The following is a 21,344-nucleotide window of genomic DNA, read 5'->3' as shown; positions in this document are numbered from 1 at the left end:
ATCCCGCGAAAACACGACGCGTCAGCTCAGGCAAGCATGCGCATTCCAAATCCTGTTAGTTAAATCAAGCATTGGATTATGTTCAACAGAACTGCAGTTTTTGAAACAATTGCCAAATTTTCATCGCTCTTTTGTAGACGGCAACTGAAATGAAATAGGCACAGCATAGCATAGCAGAATTTGATATTTTGAAGTAAAAGGTCAGTCATCACACTGCAGGTTGCACAACGGTAAATTTGCACCCATAGTTTAGAAAACGGGGCAAAAATCGGACAAAAATAGCGCCGCCTGGTGTGACTCTCAGGGAGAGGTTGGCTTCTGTTTCCCTCTCGAAATTCAAGATTTCAGCCAAAAGTCAGTTTTCTTTTCAGTTTTATAGGGGTTAGCCACGCAAATCTGTTTTATTCGTCCTTCGCCGAAAACAGTGGTAAAACTGTCAGCTTTTAATGAAGACGCCCACCTCTATGGAAAATAGGCCCACAGGTTGGAGGTTCTCATCTGTGAACAAAATATCGAGTTGGACGCCAAATCCCAAATGTTTGATTTATAGAGATATCTGTATTATCGCTCCCGATTATTATGGCACCTCTAGTGGCGTATCCAGCAGGGGGGCAGGAGCAATTTTTTCCCAATTTTTTTTATATATCAAATATTTGTCAAATATTGCACCAAAAGCCTAGGAAAACAACACTAGGAAATAAAAGTAAGGATGTCCGGATCGTAAGGCTTCGATGTTTTTTCTCCCTTAACAACATGCTTAATACTCACGAGGCAGCATTCACTTTTTGAATCCCCCGGTAACCCGAGGGATTTGCACTCGCACAACTCGATGAAGTCTGAAAAGCGCCCTCATTGCATTAAAAACTTCGCTTGCACGATATGAACCAATCAGCTGCATGAATTCAGCAACACATACGGAATGCGGTACGTTTGAATTCGATCGCATTGGGTCACAGTGGACTGGAGCTTGAAGGGACGATTGCGTAGTTTATAGAGGTTTGGGAGTAGGCCTACATCAGACATATTACTGTTTGATCGTAAAGAAGACGAGGTGGGTAAGATGAAGGACCTATCTTCTGTGGAAGACAGAGACACCTTGAAATATGTCGTACGGCATGAGCTGAAGACGTTCGGAATCAAAGTGCCGAAAGAAAAAAGAAGCAGTGTAAGATGCACGCAAGCTCAAGGGAAGGTCAGTGAAATAACCGTGTATTTTCGACACAATGGGCATTTTGGAGCTGTAAGGCCTAATTGATAAACATTTCAATAGGTCCAAATTTTCATATTGATATTAGGGGCCGTCTTTAAAGTTACATACGTACGAAATGTAATACATTATCCAATGTTATACATTCGTGACATTGTACTTCCACACGGGTGAGAGCACATGTACTGTCATGACTGACTGTACTGTAGTGTACCCCTCTGTCATGTCTGTACTGTACATGTACATAAATCCTGTGTATAGGCCTAGGCCTTTGTTTTTAATTTTTGATTAGGCCTAGTCAGGGTTGTACCTCATTGTTAAACTTTAGGGGGGGCACATTTTGTGGATGTCATTGGGGTTTAATTTTGGATCATCCGAATCTGACCCATTGAGATTTTACGCGTGAAAATTTAGGCCGGTAAAAATAAGGGTTTTTAAAACTTTACTGTAATTTGTGTATTTTTGTGTAATTAGCATAGTGTACATGTATCCTACATGTCCTATTAGCAAATGAGGAATAATATTATTTATACCTGTATTCGTTAATTTTCGTACATTTATTGATATTACACGTTAATTATTTTTATAAGCAGCTGATAATCAGTGTCCTGTTTATACTCATTAATGTCCATATGTTATTTATTTTCTTTTTCTGATACTGATAGCATCTTAGGAGAGCCTCACGATAGTGATCAAGTTGCTTCTTGGCAATCCCTCAGGGGTGTTACCAGTTTGTATTGTGTATTTTGTAATTTTCCTATTCTCTTTTATGCTTGTTGTCTTTGTCCTGATCAGGTATGTACATGTACCTGAGATATAATAAATGAAATGAAAAGGCATACCAGAACTGTGTGGGCATGGTGGGGTCTGACGTCCACCCTGGGCGGACATCAGACCTCACAGTTCTGGGGGTAAGTGCACCTGTACATACTGTAATACATTTCCGGAAGATGCTGCCAGTTTTTGTGTCATGCATGTTACGAGTAATGTTGCGATTTATAATGGGTGTTGGCACGGCTATGCCGTGGTGTGCAGGGGTGGACAACAGTGAGGCAGCCCCACACGTAGCAGGGCTGTAGTGGCTCTCTTTTACAATCTGTCTGTTTGTGACAATCCTGCAGTTTGGATTTCAGGCATTAAAGACACGCCTTGAAGTAGGGCTGTGGTGGCGACAGATAAGAGACAGATTGTAAAAGGGAGCCACTACAGCCCTAAGTGTGGGGCTAATGGTGAGGGTACTGTGTTTGAGTGGTTTTTCGATGCACAACAGCTGATTCTGGTGAAAAGGTGTATTGATTTGATGAAGATTCATTAGAACCCTCCTGCTGTAACTGTCAAGAACAGTCAAAAATTCCTTCCACTCGATTTGCCCCAGTACACAGACACATGGGAAATTTGACTGATTTTGACTGAAATGACATCTGTGTCAAGAATGTATCTTTGCATAGGAGGGTTTAAAAACAAATTTTCGGTCTGCGTGCGCTACGCACTCGTTATATATAATTAACATCTCCCCAACGCAAAAATACATCTTGAAAAACATGTACATGTAGTTGATTACACAGTCCTGAGCCCATAGGTCATTGGAGTCCTGCCTAGACTAGATATGCATCAGGTTTGATGGCTTTTGGGGGAAGAATTGATTGAGAAAGTGGAGTTTTAAAAACAAAAAGTTGACCTTGCCTGCCCCAATTTCATATACAGGGCTGCATTCAAAAATCTATACTGCAGTAAGAACCCATAACAAGTCATCATGATCGTAGGGCTGCGGTCACACAGAGTAGTGACTTGCAGTTCTGTATATCATGTAAAGTCAGAGGTAGTCCACCCTGCACGATAATGACGATTCTCAAATTTCGGAATCGGCTATAATGACCACAAAAACAGCATAAGGGTAAAACTCGACCTGTTTTTTTTTTCTAATAGCCTATGAGTATGGGGATATCGCTGCATGGAACTGTTTCTCACATATTTATTTGAAGTGGTCTGGTTAGGTGTGAAGTTGGGAAAAAATTCAACAACCTCTAGGGAGTGAAACACTACAACACACATCCTTGTGAAGTGTCATAATACATGTACATGTATAGGCCTGCGTGTACAAGTACAATGCGATGTACATGTACAAATATAGACGCATTTATGGTACACATGGGCACCTCTTGATCACTGCTCTGATTCAGTAGCTATCAGAAATTGCAACCTTGAAAGGTTATTAAGTTTTTTCAAATGACATGAAGATCAGTTACTTACATGTACATGTAGTACATATGCTTTATTGCTGTTAAATTCATGGCTTTGTGATATCAGGGACCAGAACTGTTAACTTACTTAGCCACTTACATGTACATATAAATCACACAAAAGGTTAACCGCTTTCCTTCTCTTAATAGACAACTTGGTTAATCCATCATTGCAGAATGACAATATCAAGAGATGCATATCCTGATAGGTACATGTACAAATACCCATGTTCACCTTCTCACCAAATTGTTGCTCATTATTTCTCCTGGGCTCACAGGAAAAGTCCACAACCGCCAGTGGATCAGCTGTGTTTGGTTGTTCCCTTGATGAAGTTCCAGCCATCCCGATAAATGCCAGCCCAGGCAGTGCAGTACCAAAGTAAGTCAGGCAAAACCTTAACCCAAACTCTCTTGGGCAGGGGTTCCGTTCTTGCAAGGTACATGTAGAAACTCTCCTGCACCTGCTAGCAACGTCTTCACGCCTCAGTCAGCATTAAATTGACTATTGGCAATTTGTTGTCAGTGTTGCTCTCAATGTACCGATTACGCCCGCTAAATCATGTGACCTATAGTGGGTATCACTCTGTAGCAAACTGTGTTTTGAGTCACTGTTTGCAAACAATGAAGCTGATTTACGGTATAGTACCCGCCACATCAGCAGTCTGTACCATTGTTTTTTTTTTTAATAAACACTTTGCTTCTAGTGAGTGCCGTGTTTGTTGATATTAGATACATGTACATGTACCCACTATAGGCCACGAGACTTAGCGGGCGCAGACCGTCTATTGATGGATATGTGCAAACTTTGCTTCCTCAATCCTGCAACTTCCTCTGTTTTAAGGAATTTCTATGAAAATCTGTCCAAATGCAGAATGTGTTAAGACCGAGCCCTTGAGTCTAAAGCCTACATGTAAATACTGGTCGTTACATGTACATTTAACGTTAGGACTACACAGTAAATTAAGATCATGGAGGGAGAATGAGAGACAAGAGGACAGTTGATCAGTACATTATATGTTTACATAAATGACTACCTTTGACAAGGACAAGGTTTCCCCTTATTCAGGGATAGTTTTTGTCGAATAGGATAGCGTTAAGAAATTGAAGGTGATGTCATTAATTACGTGTGAATTTTTGCAGTTCTTTCCATAAGTCATGATAATTGGCCAATATAAAAAGAAACATTTCTTTTCATGAACATGAAGTAAATACATGTACAAAGCAGTGTGGATCATTCACATTGCTTATTCAAATCGTTGGAACCCAGTAGCAATCCATGGAAAGATGAATAATGCCTCTGTCTCTTTTCCACACATGCATTAAACAGATTTCTAGTGGATTGCGTGCAGTTTCTGCAGGACAACATTGGCTGTGAGGGTTTGTTCCGTAAACCAGGGTCCAGGTCACGACAGAAAGATTTACAGGTATTTAAGAGGATAGCTTTCCTGAATAACGCTTGCCTCTCAGGGCATAAACATTAGTAATTAGAAAGATTTAAAAATACCAACGTGAGTATTTGTCTGTCCAAGTGCATTGGGAAAGAATGCATTATTTTGACAGCAATGTTTTCCTCAGTTTTTTAACCTGGGACTGGGACAGTATCATTTTTTTCCCACTGGGATACTTTTGATAAAAAAGCCTTATTGACTAATACCACAGTATTCCTTGAAGCGGGTATTACATTTATGCCATCAAAAAGCAGTGGTGATAAGCAACATTTACTGGGAATGCCAACAAATATGGGCCAGCGTGAAGGTTGTTGACAACTTGGAAAATCCCCTAAAGTTTAGAAGTACATGCACCTGTACAGTGTATCATCATTTATCAGTCCATTTATTTTCAAATAAATATCGTGTATGTGATAGAATAATAAAACGTGAAGATAAAATTTGATAAAGTTTTCAGGCAAGAATAATGTAATACTGCAAAAGGAAACTATAAAATGGAAATGACAGAACAAGTTCTTGGTTTATGACTGTGACAAAACACAACCCTGTAAGACATTGTTCGAGGCTTTCCGTTCAGACACTAAAAGCTACACCAAAATTGACGCTGTTAATAGTGTTATATTGAAAGGGTTCTGCAAACATTCCAGGCACATTAACAAGAATACCACAGCACTGAGATTCCATACCGAGTTTGCCGGTATTGTGGTATTCATGGATCATCATTCGGTATTGTTCGGTATTGAAAAAATGAACACCACTATAGTCTATTCAGTAATACTGAAATACCATCCAAGCCTACTGCCTTTATTATTAAGCCTGTATTAATCCTTGTTTGTATTGCAGCTCATGATTGAGAATAACAGCCCCATCCCAAGAGATGCCAATGTTCATGATGTGGCAGGCCTCTTTAAGCTCTTCTTTCGAGAGCTGCCCGAGCCCCTCATCAGCGGCAAGCTTGCTGAGGCGCTCCTCAAGAGCCGCCAGCTCCACGACCCCCAGGTGAGCCGCTACACCACCCAGCTGCTGTGCCTGACCCTCCCGCCCCTCCACTGCCACACGCTGTGCTACGCCCTGCAGTTCCTGCAGCGGGTGGCGGCAGACGCAGCCAGCAACCGGATGGACGTCGCCAACTTGGCCCTGGTCATGACGCCCAACCTGGTGGGCGGGCTCAAGATGGAGAAGGGCGGGGGCAGCAGCAGCACAGCCAGCACCGAGAAGCTCCTGAGATCGCATACGGCTGTGGTCAGGCACTTGATCCAGACGGCCAACGACATTGGCAAGGTGCCGGACGCTGTTGTCGAGAGAGTCGAGAGCTTTGGGAACCGCTCGGGCGATCTGCTGACGGACAGGCTGACATCAGAGGATGAGCTGGATAAGAGCGGGGATGGGATGCTTGAGGAGAGGAAGAAGAACCGGAGACGGCGGCGAAGTGGACCAATACAAGGTGAGATGACATGTCACCAATTCAAGTACACATGCATGCTGTGTTGCAGTCAAAGGTTTCAAAAACCCACCGGAATCTTTGTGAATACATTTCTTTATACGTTGGATGAAGGTAAAGGAAGCAAACTAGGTCACCTTGCCCCAGTTTGGCTACCACAAACACAAAAATGTTGGACATTTTTACAGGAAAATATCCCCTTTTTATAGGTATCATGAGTGGCATTGGGCAAAGCCTTGGGATTTTGAAGTCTGGTACAGGAAGTGCAGTGATGAAGTCTCCTGCTACAGACGATGTCATTGAGAATCCGTCATTCCTTGGTAAGCACTGTCACTTTGTTTTTAAAAAACTGCATACCGATACTTTCTCTGTTGATGTTCAAGACAGAATCTCTTTCATCAGTACTCTACGTACATGTATTTCTTCTTTAAATGGCTTTAAATGGCAACTGGATGTTGCTTCTTTTACATTCATCAGATCTGCAACTTTCTGTAGAGCCAGTCAAGTTCCTTATTTATCATTTTCGATGTATGCCATTCTTAACTGAAAAACACTGAATTTCCCAGCTTTCTCTGACATTCCACTTGCTGTTCTGGCTCTTACTTGGGACATTTTTCATTAATGCCGACCATACAGGGATGACTTTTTGTAACTCTCATTGCTTTTTCAGCACAGAGAAGCCTAATCTTTCGTCCTCTACCAAACTAAACTTTTTCAAATACAAGTGTCATTGCTGATTTTCACAGGAACATTTGTCTTAAATACGATTTGTCCCACCTCTCCCAGGTGAAACCCCTCGAATACTCAGATCCAGCAAGAGGAAAGCCAGTGAGGATTTGGGGGCATTTTCATCAGCAAAACGGTAAGGGAATAGAGACAAGCTGACATCGGCAGCAACATCTCTTGCGTGTTTGCCTCTTGGTATTGTCAACAAATCCATTAAAACCTGGCAAAAACTCAATGTGTACATTAATTTATTACCCAAAGTTTCATCACCATAAAGCAGGGGAAATAATGGTGGTAACAGTTTGTATGTGCCCGTTTCTGTATATTTCTAACATTTGTTGGCCACCGGGTTGGCCACACAACCTTGCTTGGCAGTTGAGGCGCCCAAGGACACTGACGGTGCCGCGGTCTGCACTGTACATGTAGATAGGGTTTCGTGTATGCCCTGGTGTTCAGATGTATTTCTTATCCTGGGTCTTTTATTGTTGGCCAACCCGAAGGAAAGCGATGCTACACCAGATGACCGTGGACCCACAGTACAGCAAGCCAGGCCTGAGCTTGCACAGGGAAGGACGACAGGGGATGACAGTGACGGATTCCCCCATCACTCCCCTCAGACCCATTGGGCCTGCACTAGGAGAAGTTGGTAGGTTAAAGTCACACGTCCCAGCGATCCGCTCAATCCTTTAAACTTGGCATGAAAGCAAGGGTGCATTTGATGTCTTGAAGCATTCACAGCAAAATTTACCCCAGTTGAGATACATGCAACATTTGCATTCACTGTCACTATGAGTGCAGTGCAAAAGTGCTCATGTTACTGGGTTATGGACACTACACCTGTATTAAAATATAGACACCATAGGACCAAAAGTGTTTTTGCAACCATTTTTTTTGCCACAGCGTAGTTCCAACTTGCCTAAAACAAAAGAAATTGTCCCCTTAATGCAGGGAACCTCTACCTATCTGTATTTGCACTAAATATTCATGAACAATTCCAAGAACTAATTTTAAACTGAATGTGCACAACCAGTAGTATCTTTGAGACTGCTAGACACACAGTGGAAGTGGTATTCAGATAGCTCTCATGTCTCTCGTATAACTGTTAAGAACAGGGTTCCTGCGGGCTGGAGAAGTCATGGAAAAGGCATGGAAATTTGTTTTCATTTTCCAGGCCTGAAAAAGTCATGGAATTTTTTAAAAGTAACTAAAGTCATGGAAAAGTCAATGAATTGTTCAAACACTGTGTGAGATTTCTATTATCAGAAATAAGTGCATAAAATGCATGATTTTATGTGCAACTTGAAAAGTCCGAATAGCCCAAGAAATTGCATTATTGGGTCATGGATTTTCATAATTTGGTCATGGAAAGTCATGGAATTTAATTGTCCTCCAGGTGCAGGAACCCCGTAAGAAGGTTTCTGTATGTGCATATTTTCTGCGAAAATTGCAAAATAAGGAATCTTGCGTACTTGTACTTCGGAGCATGGGGGATATTCTGGATTAAGTTGACCAAATTGTATATGTACGTGCTTCTTTAAAGGATTCAATTCAATGTGTACTCAGACAGAATATCTACTTATCCTTTGTGCCAAACTATAGATGCCATAACTGAGGACGGATCAACAGTCTTCAAATTCCAGACGCCGTCCATCAAATTTGCGGACGATTCTTTCACAACGTTTTGTGCCACACCGCAGGGGAAGGTCGGCTTAGCAGGTGCTACGCATGGGAAAAAGCTGGGCAAACTCAACCCATTGAGCAGCAAAAAGTACAAGAGGTATAACATGTCTTCTGTAGATTGTCCCTTTCCATAGGACTTTGTTAGAGGGCCATGTTTTTGTTCTGACACATTTTATCCCCAAGTTTGTTGATCGTACCACAAAAGGACTTGTGTGTAGTTGCAGTAAGTTACAAGTTTATGCACTAACTTAACAGCTCAAAACAATACTTTTCACCTTGAAAGTACAGCATACTTCTGTAAATAACAGTGGTTATACTTTTTTCATCTCAGACGTTCTGGTGCAATACAAACTGATGCCAGCACTCCCAAATCAGTGTATGCCAGTTACACCCCCAAATCTAGCGGTGTCTACAAATCCATCAAGAAGAGACTTGGCCACAGACACACACGCACGCAGGTGAGGGTAATGAGTCAAACAGCCTGAGAGCAGTGTGCAGTTTCACTCACAGCTGTGAATGTTGTCATCATGACCTGACGCAAAGTGATACCTGTGCACGCTCACCTTGTGTGGACAGTTTACAGTTCCATGTGATTTCTGTTTTCACAAATGGACACTCAAGCTCCCGCGTGTGTACTCAGAACATTTTTGTTTTTAGACACTGATATTAATTTCCCAGTGCAGAAAGGGTTTTTACAAATTGCTACTTAATTCCACAGCTATACAGATTGAGTGAATTCGTAGCAAAACTTTTTAAAGTACTTTTCTCAATTTTTCTGAATTGTACATCGATAAAATGCTTGTGTGTTTGCAAAAACCAAAACTTTAAATTACATGTCAGTGTGAAAAGTGCAAGTGTATGCCAGACTTCTGGCAGTTGTCGGAATTCTGGCCATTTCATATTTTGAGAAAAAATCCATTGGCCTTGGATTTTGAGGGTCCTAGGAGGGTTTGGGTGGTTAGGGTTAAATACGGGCGTTTACAGTAGTGTGCCTCCAGGAGTTGGCAACGCGTTGATCTTCGAAACGCGCATTAGGTCAACAGATTTCGCGCATTGTGATTGGTCAACACGTTGCAAACTCTTGGAGGTGCGCCGTTGTGAATAGCTTACATTGAAGTGTTCATTTATTGTTTATTACATCCAGACTAATTTTTGTTTTGATTCAGCCAACTCCAATTCATCTTAATGACATGCCGGATAAATCCGTTGGCTGGCGGCTGGCCAATCCTCCCATGCAAGAGGACTCGGCCATGTTGGACAGCCTGGCTCTTGGCACCTCGCCCCAACTGAGAGGAACACCGCTCACAAGGAGACGTCAAAGGCGACAGAAGATGCCCAGCTCACCAGCCACGCTCTTCAGTCCCTGCACAGCAGCATCCTGCCCAGTGCCAGATCAGAGGGACAGAGATCAGGGGTCAGCTGGTGCTACAGATGAGAGGCCGGGAGCTGGTGTCATGAGAGATACGGAATCCCCAAAAGTCGTGGTAGTAGATCTGAAATCCAGCACCTGTCCTGAGACTCTCGGTGACGTATCCAATGCCTATCCGCTTATTGGCACTGATGATTCAAATGGGCAGGAACTTCCGAAGAATGTCAGTTCCACAGATGTGAAGGAATACTCAAGCGGAATTATCAAGAAGGAAATCCACAGAATCATGTCTCCAGGAGTTCACACAGCAGGTGAGGAGCCCCGAAGACCAGACACTTCACCCAAACACGAGCCCCATAGTGAAGCCACCGAAGGTCACACATTGCTGCAGCCGTCCGCCAGCCAGAAGAGTCTGTCCAGTGTCCTCTCCCAAGTCAGCATGGACAGCGCCAAATCTGTGTTCAGCGTGGAGATCGATTATGACAGAGCCAGCTCTCGGGCAGTGACAGAGGATCACGACATAACGGTGCAGACTGATGAAACACTAAGAGGTACACAGGAGCATGCAGAGTTGGAGTGTGACTTTCAGGAGAGTGACACACAAATATGTGCTCCCTATAATGTACTCGAGGATGCCGATTACGGTATACTGCAGATGGATGGAGGTTCCAGCAAGTATGACAATGATGAGATTGATGGGATCCAAGATTTTCAAGAACATGAGGAAGGTAGGGCTCAGGTAGGCAGTGTGCTTAGCTTGGACAGTGCAATCAACACAGAAGGGGATAATGAATCTACGGGAAGTTCAGAGAGCCTGAAGTGTACAGAGACTCTTGCCACTTCAGAGATGGAGAGTGGCAGAGGCCTGGTAAAATCTGTGTCTGTTGATAGTGGCACGGGGCTGTCTCAAGATAATCTTGCAAGCTTTGACGAGGCAAAACTTCAGGAGGCCCTGGCGAAGCGCATGGCATCCGAGCGGGGGATCAAGTCTGCCCGGGATATCCCCCAAGGTCTGGTCAAGCAGATGTCTGAGCGGCTATCCCCAGTGGAGGATGCCAGCGAGGAGTCCAGTTGCAGTGTTTCCAGTGAGGACAACCCCCAGTTCCGTGAGACCAAAGCCTTCTGGAAGCTGGCCCGGACAGGCCACATCTTCAACAAGAGCCTGTCGGACTCACAGGTCAACTCACCGGCCAGGAGAGCTGGCCCAGCCCCATCCCCCTGCGCACGGTCGTATCACTCACAGGTGCACATCGCCCGAAGGGACGCATTCAGGCTGACAGCAAAACAGAAGGGCCATGCCCTCCTAAACTCGAGCACAGTCAGGTCCAACATTGACATGTTCAATTCAATGTGCCAGCAGATTTCACTCGAGCAAAATCTGCGATCAAAAACCAAACATCCAGGCAGCCAGGCAGCTGAAAATTCAGGATCCACAAGAGCAAGTGCAACCACTAAGCCTGCGTCTACAAGAGTCCAGCCAAAGACAAATCTTGTCAAGTCAGTCAGCATTGACAGTGGCATGTGCAGCCTTGGTAGTGATTTGGGTGTACCAGAAACACACACCTGCATGATGTCAGAATCCCATGGCCACGATGATTCCCATGAGAAGGCTGTGTGCCTCGATGCATCGATGGAGACCCCAAGAGGCCCACAGGATACCACAGATGACGCGCACAAGCTGAAGCCAACTGACGGCAAGAATGGGACCAAGTATGAAAATGCGGAGGAGATGCCCGTTCATCACAACGGTGACCAGGACATAGACCAGATTCCGGAGCACCTAGCGCCGGTTCATGCCCTCCACAATGAGGCGCTTACCCCCTTGAAGCTAGCCTCGTCAACCATCATCCGCTCACCTGGAAAGAAGGCTGTCAAGATCAGACATCGCTCACCTCTGAAACAGTTACAGATCCCCAACACCAGGGACGTCACGCCATCGTTCCAGGAGAGCAGGTTACACAAGAGGTACCCTTGCTCTCCTAAGAACCCCTTGCTCAGACAACAGGCGAGTGCGAGACAAGAGAGATCCCTCATACCAAATCATGTAAGAGACGACATGGATGTGGTAGAGCTATGAGACAATGAAGGGCATAGATGTACACCATCTCATAGTGAATGAACTGCTAATCTTGAACAACACAGAATGCAAAGACTTTGCAAGTAAATCTGACAGACAATATTCTCTACTCTGTAGCTCCAAATGTCTGGAACACAGATCCAAGTTGATGGCTCTTTTAGCCACAACACTCTTATAACCACTATGCCTGTGACCCTGTAAGCATGGGATTCTCATTATGCAATAGTGTGCTTCCAGGCAAGCCAATGTTCCTTGCAAAGCAATGGCAGTAAGCACAGCCTTACGTGCAGTCATTCAAATGTCCAACCCCTCACACTCTGAAATCAGTAAGGGGATGAAGCCTGTCCAATACACTACTCAAGCACAGGCCGCACACTGCGCGGAGTCCATTGTTTGACCATGCTCTTTTTGTTTAGCAGAAAAGGATAGCTGTTCAATTGTCTGAAGATTCTGTGGAGCATCTCTGGGTATTTAACGAAGCTTAACGGTGCAAGGCTTGTTGCGTGATGGAGGAATTTAGACATGCACGCACACTGTCAGACAGGTGTACCATATTAAACATGATGCTAGCCACAGATTTGAAAGTGAGACAATAATCAAATACGTCATTAAAATGTTTAAATGGGTGCTTAAATAAAGGAAATGTACATTTAGGATTTATTTTTACATGCAGTACCGTACATGTACACGCATGTTCCGTTTGGCATGTAGGATTTGCAAAGGAAACTAAAATTGATAATTTTTTGTGTGATATTGATAGATTTTGGACTTTGCATTATTTAACCAGTTATACTAAAATCTTATTACGATAGAGTGAACTAAAATAATCCGAGTGACTGTACCACACATGACATAGGGAACAAGCCATACAGGGTAGACCTCCACTTTGGTATGAGAGGGTTGAGTCAAATATTTATAGTGTTCTGTGACACCAAAAGTACACTTACAATAATGATTGGTATAAAGACATGTACTTGTCACAAGATGCAGGATATGGAATACATGCATTAAGCCAATTAGCTCTTTGTATAACTTGAATGCATGGTACATGTACATGTAACATATGGCTTGTTTAACTGAACATGTTATGTTCTTCAGAGAGGTTTTGTTCCTTAAGCTACATGTGCATTTGATTTGAGGCCAAGCTTTTGCATGTACAGGTATACATGTAGTTGCTGCCCATCATCAGTACATTGCTCAGATGTGGTCCTGAAGAACACACTATAGCGCCAGTCAATCAACTCGTGGTCTCTAGAATTCACACTGAGTGCCACGTTCAATTCTTGCGGTCGGACATCCGCCAAATTCCATACAATCGTTGAGTAGCACGAAGGGTAAATTTGCCCCTTTGCCGCATGTTAAATGTTCGTAGTGACGTCATGCCGACAGTGAGAATATGAAAACATCCTCAGAATATCAGGTGCACTTGTATGATCTGGCAACTTGTTGCTTGTTGGAAAGGGTTAGGCTTACTTTGCACTGTCCTGCCTTGGTTGGGAGGCTCCCCTTCACAGTGCTTGATAATGAGCACCGATGTGAACATACAGTATGCATTTGTAGGATTTAACTTGTACTCTTTAAATGTTTTCCACATTCATGCATGGTATACTGTACCCGTTACTTCCTTCTACTAAGTGGAGTTTTTGATTCACAGGAGTATTTAACATAGTTGCATATTTTCCCTTGGAGTATACAGTATAACGTTTTGAGTCATTGTGATTTTTTTTATGATTGTGTTCTTTAATGGTGTGGTTGTGTTAACTTGTGTGCCTGTGGAAGACAAATGTACATGCACATAACTTTCTTTTCAGCGATTCGTTTAATACCAAAATAACACAGCATCTGAACAGATTGAGTCACTATGTACTGTAGGGCTTATGTCTCAAGTTGAATCATGCCCTGGGCAATGGCAATACCAACCAAAAGCCTGTATGGTTCACACATATTTACATGCATTTTCAATGCACACACATATACTGAGAGAGCTTGAAATACGGGAAGCAAGTCGATGAGCTGTGCTTACATGTAAATGGAAATAGCTCGTTACAAAACTTCTGAGGGTATTTGCCAGTTAACCAATGTGGAGCATGTGAAAACTGGAAGTCTCACACATTTAATTGAGGGGGGGGGAAGGTACAGAATCTTTCCGTCTTCTTTCACCTCCTGATATTCTTTTCATTGTACCCACTATCATTGTATACTCTACAATAATGAATGCATAAAAAGAATTATATGATCATAAAGTAACACATTTTGTTAGGATAACGACTGACAAATACAAGATTGGTTGTAAGTGTAGTATGGTTATAGTTTATTATTCAATAATCTCAAAGCCAGTGTGGAACTTTAAATATACATGTATATTAGATTATAATTGTTTAATAAAATGGGGGTCTATTCCTATCAACTTAACAATACATGTAATGGCTACCACATTTTGTGTAGCATCGCGGACGATTCCTTTGAAAAGTCAGTCTGATTAAATGTACCTCCAGACATTTCTTAATCCATGTGGACTTTTGCAGTCAAATGAAATCTAGTTTGGGCATAGATGAAGTTTGGAGTGAGGTACGTCATTATTCGACAAGATTTTGCAAGTCAAAAAAAAAATATTTTATTACAAAGTAAACCAAGTGGAGCACAGTCTTATAATGCTTTGAAAATTATAACTGTTGGGAAAGAAAAACTGGGGGAAACGATCGATGTGAAGATTTGCACCTTGCTAAAATAAAATTCAGTGCAAATTTCCAATCAAAACCCCTCCAAAGTTCACAACATTTGGATTCAAGTTTAGAGGTCATCGCCAACAACCAATATCTAGAGTTTTAAAAATGGGAAACCCTACATAGTACAGCTACATACATGTAGACACAACGGTTTATAGTTTTTAGCATTTTTGTAACACAAGGTTTGACAACACATGCACTTAAAGTTTTACACTTTCCTGTTGTTTTCAACTACCATTTTCCCATCTGATATCCACTTAAAAAAAAGTTGACTTCCCTGTGGCGTTCACCTGACAGTCTTTCCCAGCCTACCCAAATCCAACACACTGCTATAGAGTATCAAAGTGAAAATGTCCCACACACAGTTATGTGTGTAAAAGGCATTACGGAGAGAACCAGCGCGTGAACCAACACGCGCGCATTCTCCATTCGTTTGCACTGCGCTTTCTGGTTCACAGTGACGCCACACTTCGGTGCTTTATATCGGTTATAATTTTGCTCATTCTTGGTAACTCTACAAAACAGGGACATCAAGCCCTATATGAGAAGAACAGTGCCCTGACTGTAAAGGACTGGCTTCATCAACATGTGGTTTGTTGATTGTGGGACCCAGATCTGCACTTGATGAATCTGGGGGAGTACCGTATGTTGGGCAAAGTCTAGCGTACAGTCTGAGTAGACTGCTAAAATCTCACTATCACTTCAGCACAGGGATGACACTGACACCTGTGATGTTGTGACCAGGCTGCATGGGACTTCAGTATACGTGTACATGTAAGCACTAGGCACTGCCTAAAATATGACTGATTGCGACCACAGTCAATTTCTTTACATGTACATGTATACCATTCAAAGCAGCTCTGTCAAGTTAACAGGCAAGAGTTTCCTTGAATTAGGCAGCAATTCTGAAGTACAACACGATTGTGAGATCACCGTCATTTACAATGTAATGTTTGGTCAAAGACTTGGGCACAACCAAACTGTGCCTACTTTTCAGCACGACAGCAATTAAAAATATAGTAAACAGGCCTCACCTTGACAGAATTTCAAACTCTGAGCAAAGTCGGCCATAAAATCCCCAGCACCTCGGTAATTGACAGGTACAAGTACATGTATGTACAGGTATTCAGAATGTGGACATGATCAGGTACATACATGCATGTGCACTTGCCCATGACAAACAATTTGGGGTGTATTTATATGTAATAGAGAAGCGCAGATGCTCACACGTACATCTGACAGCTCACCTACTATAGAGTCCTGCCCAAGTGAACCAATTTGCTTTTTTGTCAAAAGGAATTCAGTGGTTCAGAACGTTCTACACTTTTCTCACATTATGTACACTTTAAAGACTCTCTTTACTCGCCCCCCACCCCAAAATATCTGTATAGGTGTTCGAGACAGCCTCCTCAGTCTAGCTGTGCCAGGTTGGTTAACTGCTTCAGGACCTTTGTTTGGCTTGTTTCCCTGATCTCCCCAGCTAGGAACATCTCGTCCACCACTGAATAAACCTTGTAGAAGTTGAAGACCAGGTCCAGCTCACAGACATTGTGGAAATATTCGTTAAGTACCTGAGGACGTTTCAAACAGGGCACAGACAAAATCACTGCAGAAACATACAGCTTTATAATCCTCCAAAAAGAGAGAGGTCAGAGCTGCCATCTGGTGACCTGGGCCTATATAAATGGCCCTGAGAACCACAGAATTCAATTAAAATGGGCAACCTTTGAAGGGTGAGCATAGTAATTGTGTACCAGCACTGTAAGTACCAAATCCTATAGGAATGTGTGTGCAGCAACACCGATATTCCTTGTGAAGCTGTGGAAGGGGTACAGTAAACAGCACCATGAAATTTGGGCCTGATCTACTCCCACAAATGAGAGCATTGCTGGCAAAATTACCCCTTGATTTTTAATACTGAATAGAGCAGACTTCATGTAGGTGCCTTTATGCTCATTTTCAGGTTTAAATGTGTTCACAATCTTGCAGAAGTTTGACACTTCTGACGAGAGTAATTTAAGAGAACTAGGAAGGGATAAGTTTAGGGTAGCAGGCTACAGGAACACCAAGCCAGGGGATGACCCACTGTCTAGCCAATGCTAATGAGGTAAGATCCATGCCAACTGACCTATCACAGTTTGCGAGTTCGCTATGACCCCCTGGACAACCCAATCAAATTTTATAGACTTTTTGAGTTTTGTTTTTTAAATTTTGAGTTTTGTTAAGATTGTTTGCGTCCCCGTCCATTTTGTAAATCAATGTTATTTGGATATTCCACAAGCTGAATCAATGCAATTCTACTGCGATAGGTCAATTGGCAGGGAAGTAGAACAACCAATTAACCCTAACACTCGTCAGTCCTCCAACAGGGGAAGGATTGAGGAGTGTAAGGGTTAAAGACAGTAAACACTGGCAATGCTACGTCTAGCAAAAGCCATTGTAAGAGGAACTGCTTGCTGTGGTGGGGCAAAGTCAAGTACATCAAAGATAACTACAAATTGGTTTGTTTGCTTTTTTTTCAAATCGATCAGTAAGTCATTCTTGGCAACTGCGTGGTTTTTACATGTACTCACCTCAACAAAATTATGTATTGCTTCCAAGTAGGATAAATTGTTGTCGCCAACGTCCACGCATATGCAGAAGTAAAGGCCCGCATACCTTCTGTAAACTATCTTGAAATTACGGAACTGTGGAATATAACATACGACCAAAACATTTAAAGGGGATGGGCCAAGTAAGGTTAAATTAACGTTGTATGATAGTTTTCAACAGTCTTATGTATAATAAGTTGAATTAACCCCTCTTTTATGTCATTAAATCAGCAAAATTGGTGTTTTCAGTGTGCTTTTTCAGTCTCTCCCTAAGCTCCTCACAAAAACTTATCGAAATTGGTCAATGAGGGCAGCAGACAAATCTTGGCAAAAATGTGACCTCATTGGATGGACTCGACTTTCCAGACAAGAATGCATAGTTCCGCCAAGAAAGTTCATCGGTCCCCGCAAGAATGATATTCTCTGCTCTGGCATGTAGTTGGGTACGTAACTCGTACGTGTCAAGTCAACCACATTTGGTCTTGTTTCCTATGCCCTCCTCTTAACACGGGGTTCATTTGTTTTGCATATCCCCGTACACGTGTAATAATTTCTATCGTGAATTGTGAATTTCGAAAGAATGCCGATAAACTCTGTTGTCGGTGGCGGTTGTTGCAATCAAAGTAATTCCCCAGAGAGCAGTTTTTGTAAATTCCCAGACGACTTTTCACACCAGCGTTTGCGGGTTAGATTTGTGGATAACACACAATCAGATTTTTGTGAGGACTCAAAATTTGAAAATACATGTGCATGTTTATGTACATATACCAGTACTGACATGTACATGCACACCCATACATGTGCTACACGTACGATGTCAAATGGGACTATATTGCATTGGCGCATTGGACTATTTTCCGGTGCAATTACTATCCGGAATTATCGTTGCTCGAGTCTGACATGATGGCTAACGCTAACGCTACTACATTATGTACATGTCGACGCGTCGTTCCGTAACATTAAACAGTCGCCGGATAAAGGACTCCGTCCTATGACGTCACGACTGGGAATTTCTTCAGACAACTTTCTGTACCCGACAGCTGTTGTTTAGCTTTTGCTCTGAGAAGGGACTGAAATAGGGTCGTCTGCACATTTTGAAATTATGCAGATGTGTTTTCTTGTTATATATGTATGTTTGTTTTGTGTGTTGATGCATGTTTTTCAAGAAATATTCCCAGCACGGCCCATCCCCTTCAACTCAACTGTGCTAGGACAAATTCTGATGTATTTTGTTATGACTCATTCTGAGGTACTGTAGCACTCTTTGAAAGCAGTTCTTTCAAAGCTAACACTTTCTCACTAGTCACAGTACAGAGTAATGTTAACCTGTTCAGATGTCATCCCCACACCTCACTCTTGTACTAAGTTCACCATAGATAATAACAAAAGCTTCAAATCAGACTCGGGTAATGTCCGTCAGTGTTTCAAGTGTCCTTGATAGCCAGTTGCACCTGTAGTTTGAACATTTACAACTGACACAAAGGTACTGCTTTTCACATTCAAGAAATATATCCTTAAAAGGTTTTTTTTAAGCATTGCTGTAATAAAGCAACATAAGCAACATTGGTTTTTTATTCTGCAGAATGAAGACAAATGGCATAGGCATCCCCCTTACAGCTTCCAGACAAGAACACATGTTCACATACAGTGTACATGTACATGTATGTATGTAGTGATGCAGATGTAACCAACGTATAAACTCAAATGTGTATCATCTGGAGGTTCAAATGTAGATGATACTTACTTCTACAAAATTTGTGTGCTTGGCGTCTCTGACTGTGACCAAGGCATGCACCTCCTCAATCAGCTTCTGTTTCTCGTCGTCATCAAATGACATGTACCACTTGGCCAGCCGCGTCTTGCCGGCACGGTTCTGGATCAGGATGAAGCGAATCTGCACCAAGAGATGACACTGCTTTATTACTTTTGGCCGGTCCTAAAACTAGACTTGACTGAGTTCAAGCTGATTCAGAGTTGCCCTTTGTCAAAACAGGTTGTCAAAATGTTACCCTCAACGTCTGCGAACAGTTTTGCAGGGAAGTTTCCCTGATTGACACATTTGAATGTAACTTTCAAGGACCTTCATAACCGTTATAATACATTAGAGTTTGATAGTGTATATTTAGCTGGGGCTGGCAAAAATTGTCTGAACTATATTTTGCCAATGTAGCCAGCTGATTCATGGCTCTGGAATATGTTGACCACCATTGAAAAGTGAACTTCATAATGAACAGAATACGCTATTTTATCACACGGAGTGATCATTAGATTTCATAAAATACACTTATGTCTAAATGCTGTAATAAAAATGATTCCAATAAAACACAAAATCTAAGAAACAACTTTTCTATTTATTCCCAAACTAACTCCAGAAGAAAGCATTCAAGAAGGGCAATAACTGCACATGAACATTTAGGCACGCAGCCTAACACAAGCGACTGCACAAGCATTAAATTTGATGCTGTCGTGTGATCAGACCAAGCACCAATGAATATTCAACTTCCTATACTTCCGTACACAAAGTTTTAAGGATGCAGATTACCAGCGAAAAGTTGTGGCAGCAATCATAGGGTATAAAGGGGTCTTATGGTTGTGAAACAGATGGTGCATAGCAACACGGAGGTAGGAAAACATGGTAGCAAGCTCTCCCTGCACTGTGTTATGTCTGGTTATCATGGGTATGGACTACTTCGAGAACTCAAAGTCATTACTCAGTACAAGGAGTACTGTGAGTTCTCGAAGTAGGTATGGACACAGTACATACATGTACCAGGCATGCCAGAAAGCAGTAATTGGCCAGGTGTCATAACCTGGGCGGTTCGAACTCCTTAGTGTCCTTACTCCATGATGATGTTACGCCCCAACTATAGCATCAGTCCCAACTATAGTTGGGCCCATCCCAACTAGAGTGCTACAGTTGGGCCGGCCCAACTACAGCAGCGAGGTCCTGTGTGCATGATGTGCCCAGCATGTGCCAAAGTCATATTGTTTACAAATGTCATGTCACTGGTCATAGGGCAAGATGAACAGATGAAGTGCCACATTTTAGATGAATTGTGTCAAGTATGAGACACATTGACTTGGATAATGTTGAGACATTTTCCACAGACATTGGTCAACAATAGTTGGGCCAGCCCAACTGCAGCACTACAGTTGGGACTTATGCTATAGTTGGGGCGTAACAATGACACCATACTACTCCACGGACACTAAGATCATGTTTTTTGCTTGCCTGGCCTGCTCCCCTCCCAGCCACAGACATGACAGCCTAGGCTCAGTCTACCAATACAATGGCATGCATTTTGTGCATATGTCATGCAGCCCAGGCGGACTCCCTGACCGTACTACGTCAGTCGTAATGAAACGAAAACAACGTCCAACCTAGGCTAAGTAATAATTTTTTTTTCATGTAGGCCTATGTACATGTACATGATGTACGAGTTAACACCGTCACCGTGACTGCATTTTTTTCTGCAGTGCACAGTTGACTAGTTTTCTCATATAAATTGTCGAACATCATCTGAAAGAAAAAAAAGTATTATCCACTATAACCTTCTAAATCACTTTAACAAAAATATTACGCAAACAGTACAACAAAGTTAACATTTTGAGGGTTATTTTACCATTGTGATGAGCTGTGAGATTCTCTTCGACCATCGGCCACCTTGCGAATACCATCCGCCCTCTTCTGAGCTCACTCCACTTATTTGTAGGGCTGGTCCCCTGCCGATATATTGTTATATTGATTATTCTTTTAAATATTTTCCATCAACATAGAATTTTATAATAAAAAATATTCAATTCCTGCTAATATTTATTCTTAAAGTTATTTATCTAAT

At 42.4% G+C, this 21,344-nt stretch overlaps 2 protein-coding genes across 2 annotated transcripts; one reads left to right on the top strand and one right to left on the bottom strand.

Moving 5' to 3' along the window:
- The first annotated feature begins 902 nt into the window (after positions 1–902).
- On the top strand, positions 903–14,694 carry LOC110982869 (uncharacterized). Its single transcript, XM_022241607.2, has 10 exons — positions 903–1,192; positions 3,726–3,826; positions 4,775–4,871; positions 5,739–6,339; positions 6,546–6,656; positions 7,123–7,198; positions 7,563–7,708; positions 8,662–8,839; positions 9,074–9,200; positions 9,909–14,694. The coding sequence occupies exons 1-10, from the start codon at positions 1,061–1,063 to the stop codon at positions 12,186–12,188; spliced, it is 3,849 nt and encodes a 1,282-aa protein (XP_022097299.2). The 5' UTR covers positions 903–1,060; the 3' UTR covers positions 12,189–14,694.
- Positions 14,476–21,265, bottom strand: LOC110982871 (AP-2 complex subunit sigma). The gene is made up of 4 exons (XM_022241610.2): positions 21,129–21,265; positions 19,250–19,399; positions 17,488–17,601; positions 14,476–16,485 (listed from the first exon to the last, which is right to left on the bottom strand). Exons 1-4 carry the CDS (start codon positions 21,129–21,131, stop codon positions 16,324–16,326), a joined length of 429 nt encoding a protein of 142 aa, XP_022097302.1. The 5' UTR covers positions 21,132–21,265; the 3' UTR covers positions 14,476–16,323.
- Positions 21,266–21,344: the final 79 nt, after the last annotated feature.

The sequence above is a fragment of the Acanthaster planci genome, linkage group LG01 (genome assembly GCF_054643075.1).
Source record: "Acanthaster planci isolate LZ-2023a linkage group LG01, COTS_SCS, whole genome shotgun sequence".
Lineage (NCBI taxonomy): Eukaryota > Metazoa > Echinodermata > Asteroidea > Valvatida > Acanthasteridae > Acanthaster > Acanthaster planci.
This window is presented reverse-complemented; position numbering and strand designations above follow the sequence as displayed.

Excerpts from the sequence above, each read along its gene's own strand:
- LOC110982869 (XM_022241607.2), top strand. The coding sequence starts at position 1,061 with ATGAAGGACCTATCTTCTGTGGAAGACAGAGACACCTTGAAATATGTC. Across the intron at positions 7,709-8,661 it reads GCCTGCACTAGGAGAAGTTG|ATGCCATAACTGAGGACGGA; the intron begins GTAGGTTAAAGT and ends GCCAAACTATAG. Across the intron at positions 8,840-9,073 it reads AGCAGCAAAAAGTACAAGAG|ACGTTCTGGTGCAATACAAA; the intron begins GTATAACATGTC and ends TTTTCATCTCAG.
- LOC110982871 (XM_022241610.2), bottom strand. Across the intron at positions 17,602-19,249 it reads AGCACACAAATTTTGTAGAA|TTCCGTAATTTCAAGATAGT; the intron begins GTAAGTATCATC and ends TATATTCCACAG. Across the intron at positions 16,486-17,487 it reads CAATACATAATTTTGTTGAG|GTACTTAACGAATATTTCCA; the intron begins GTGAGTACATGT and ends AAACGTCCTCAG.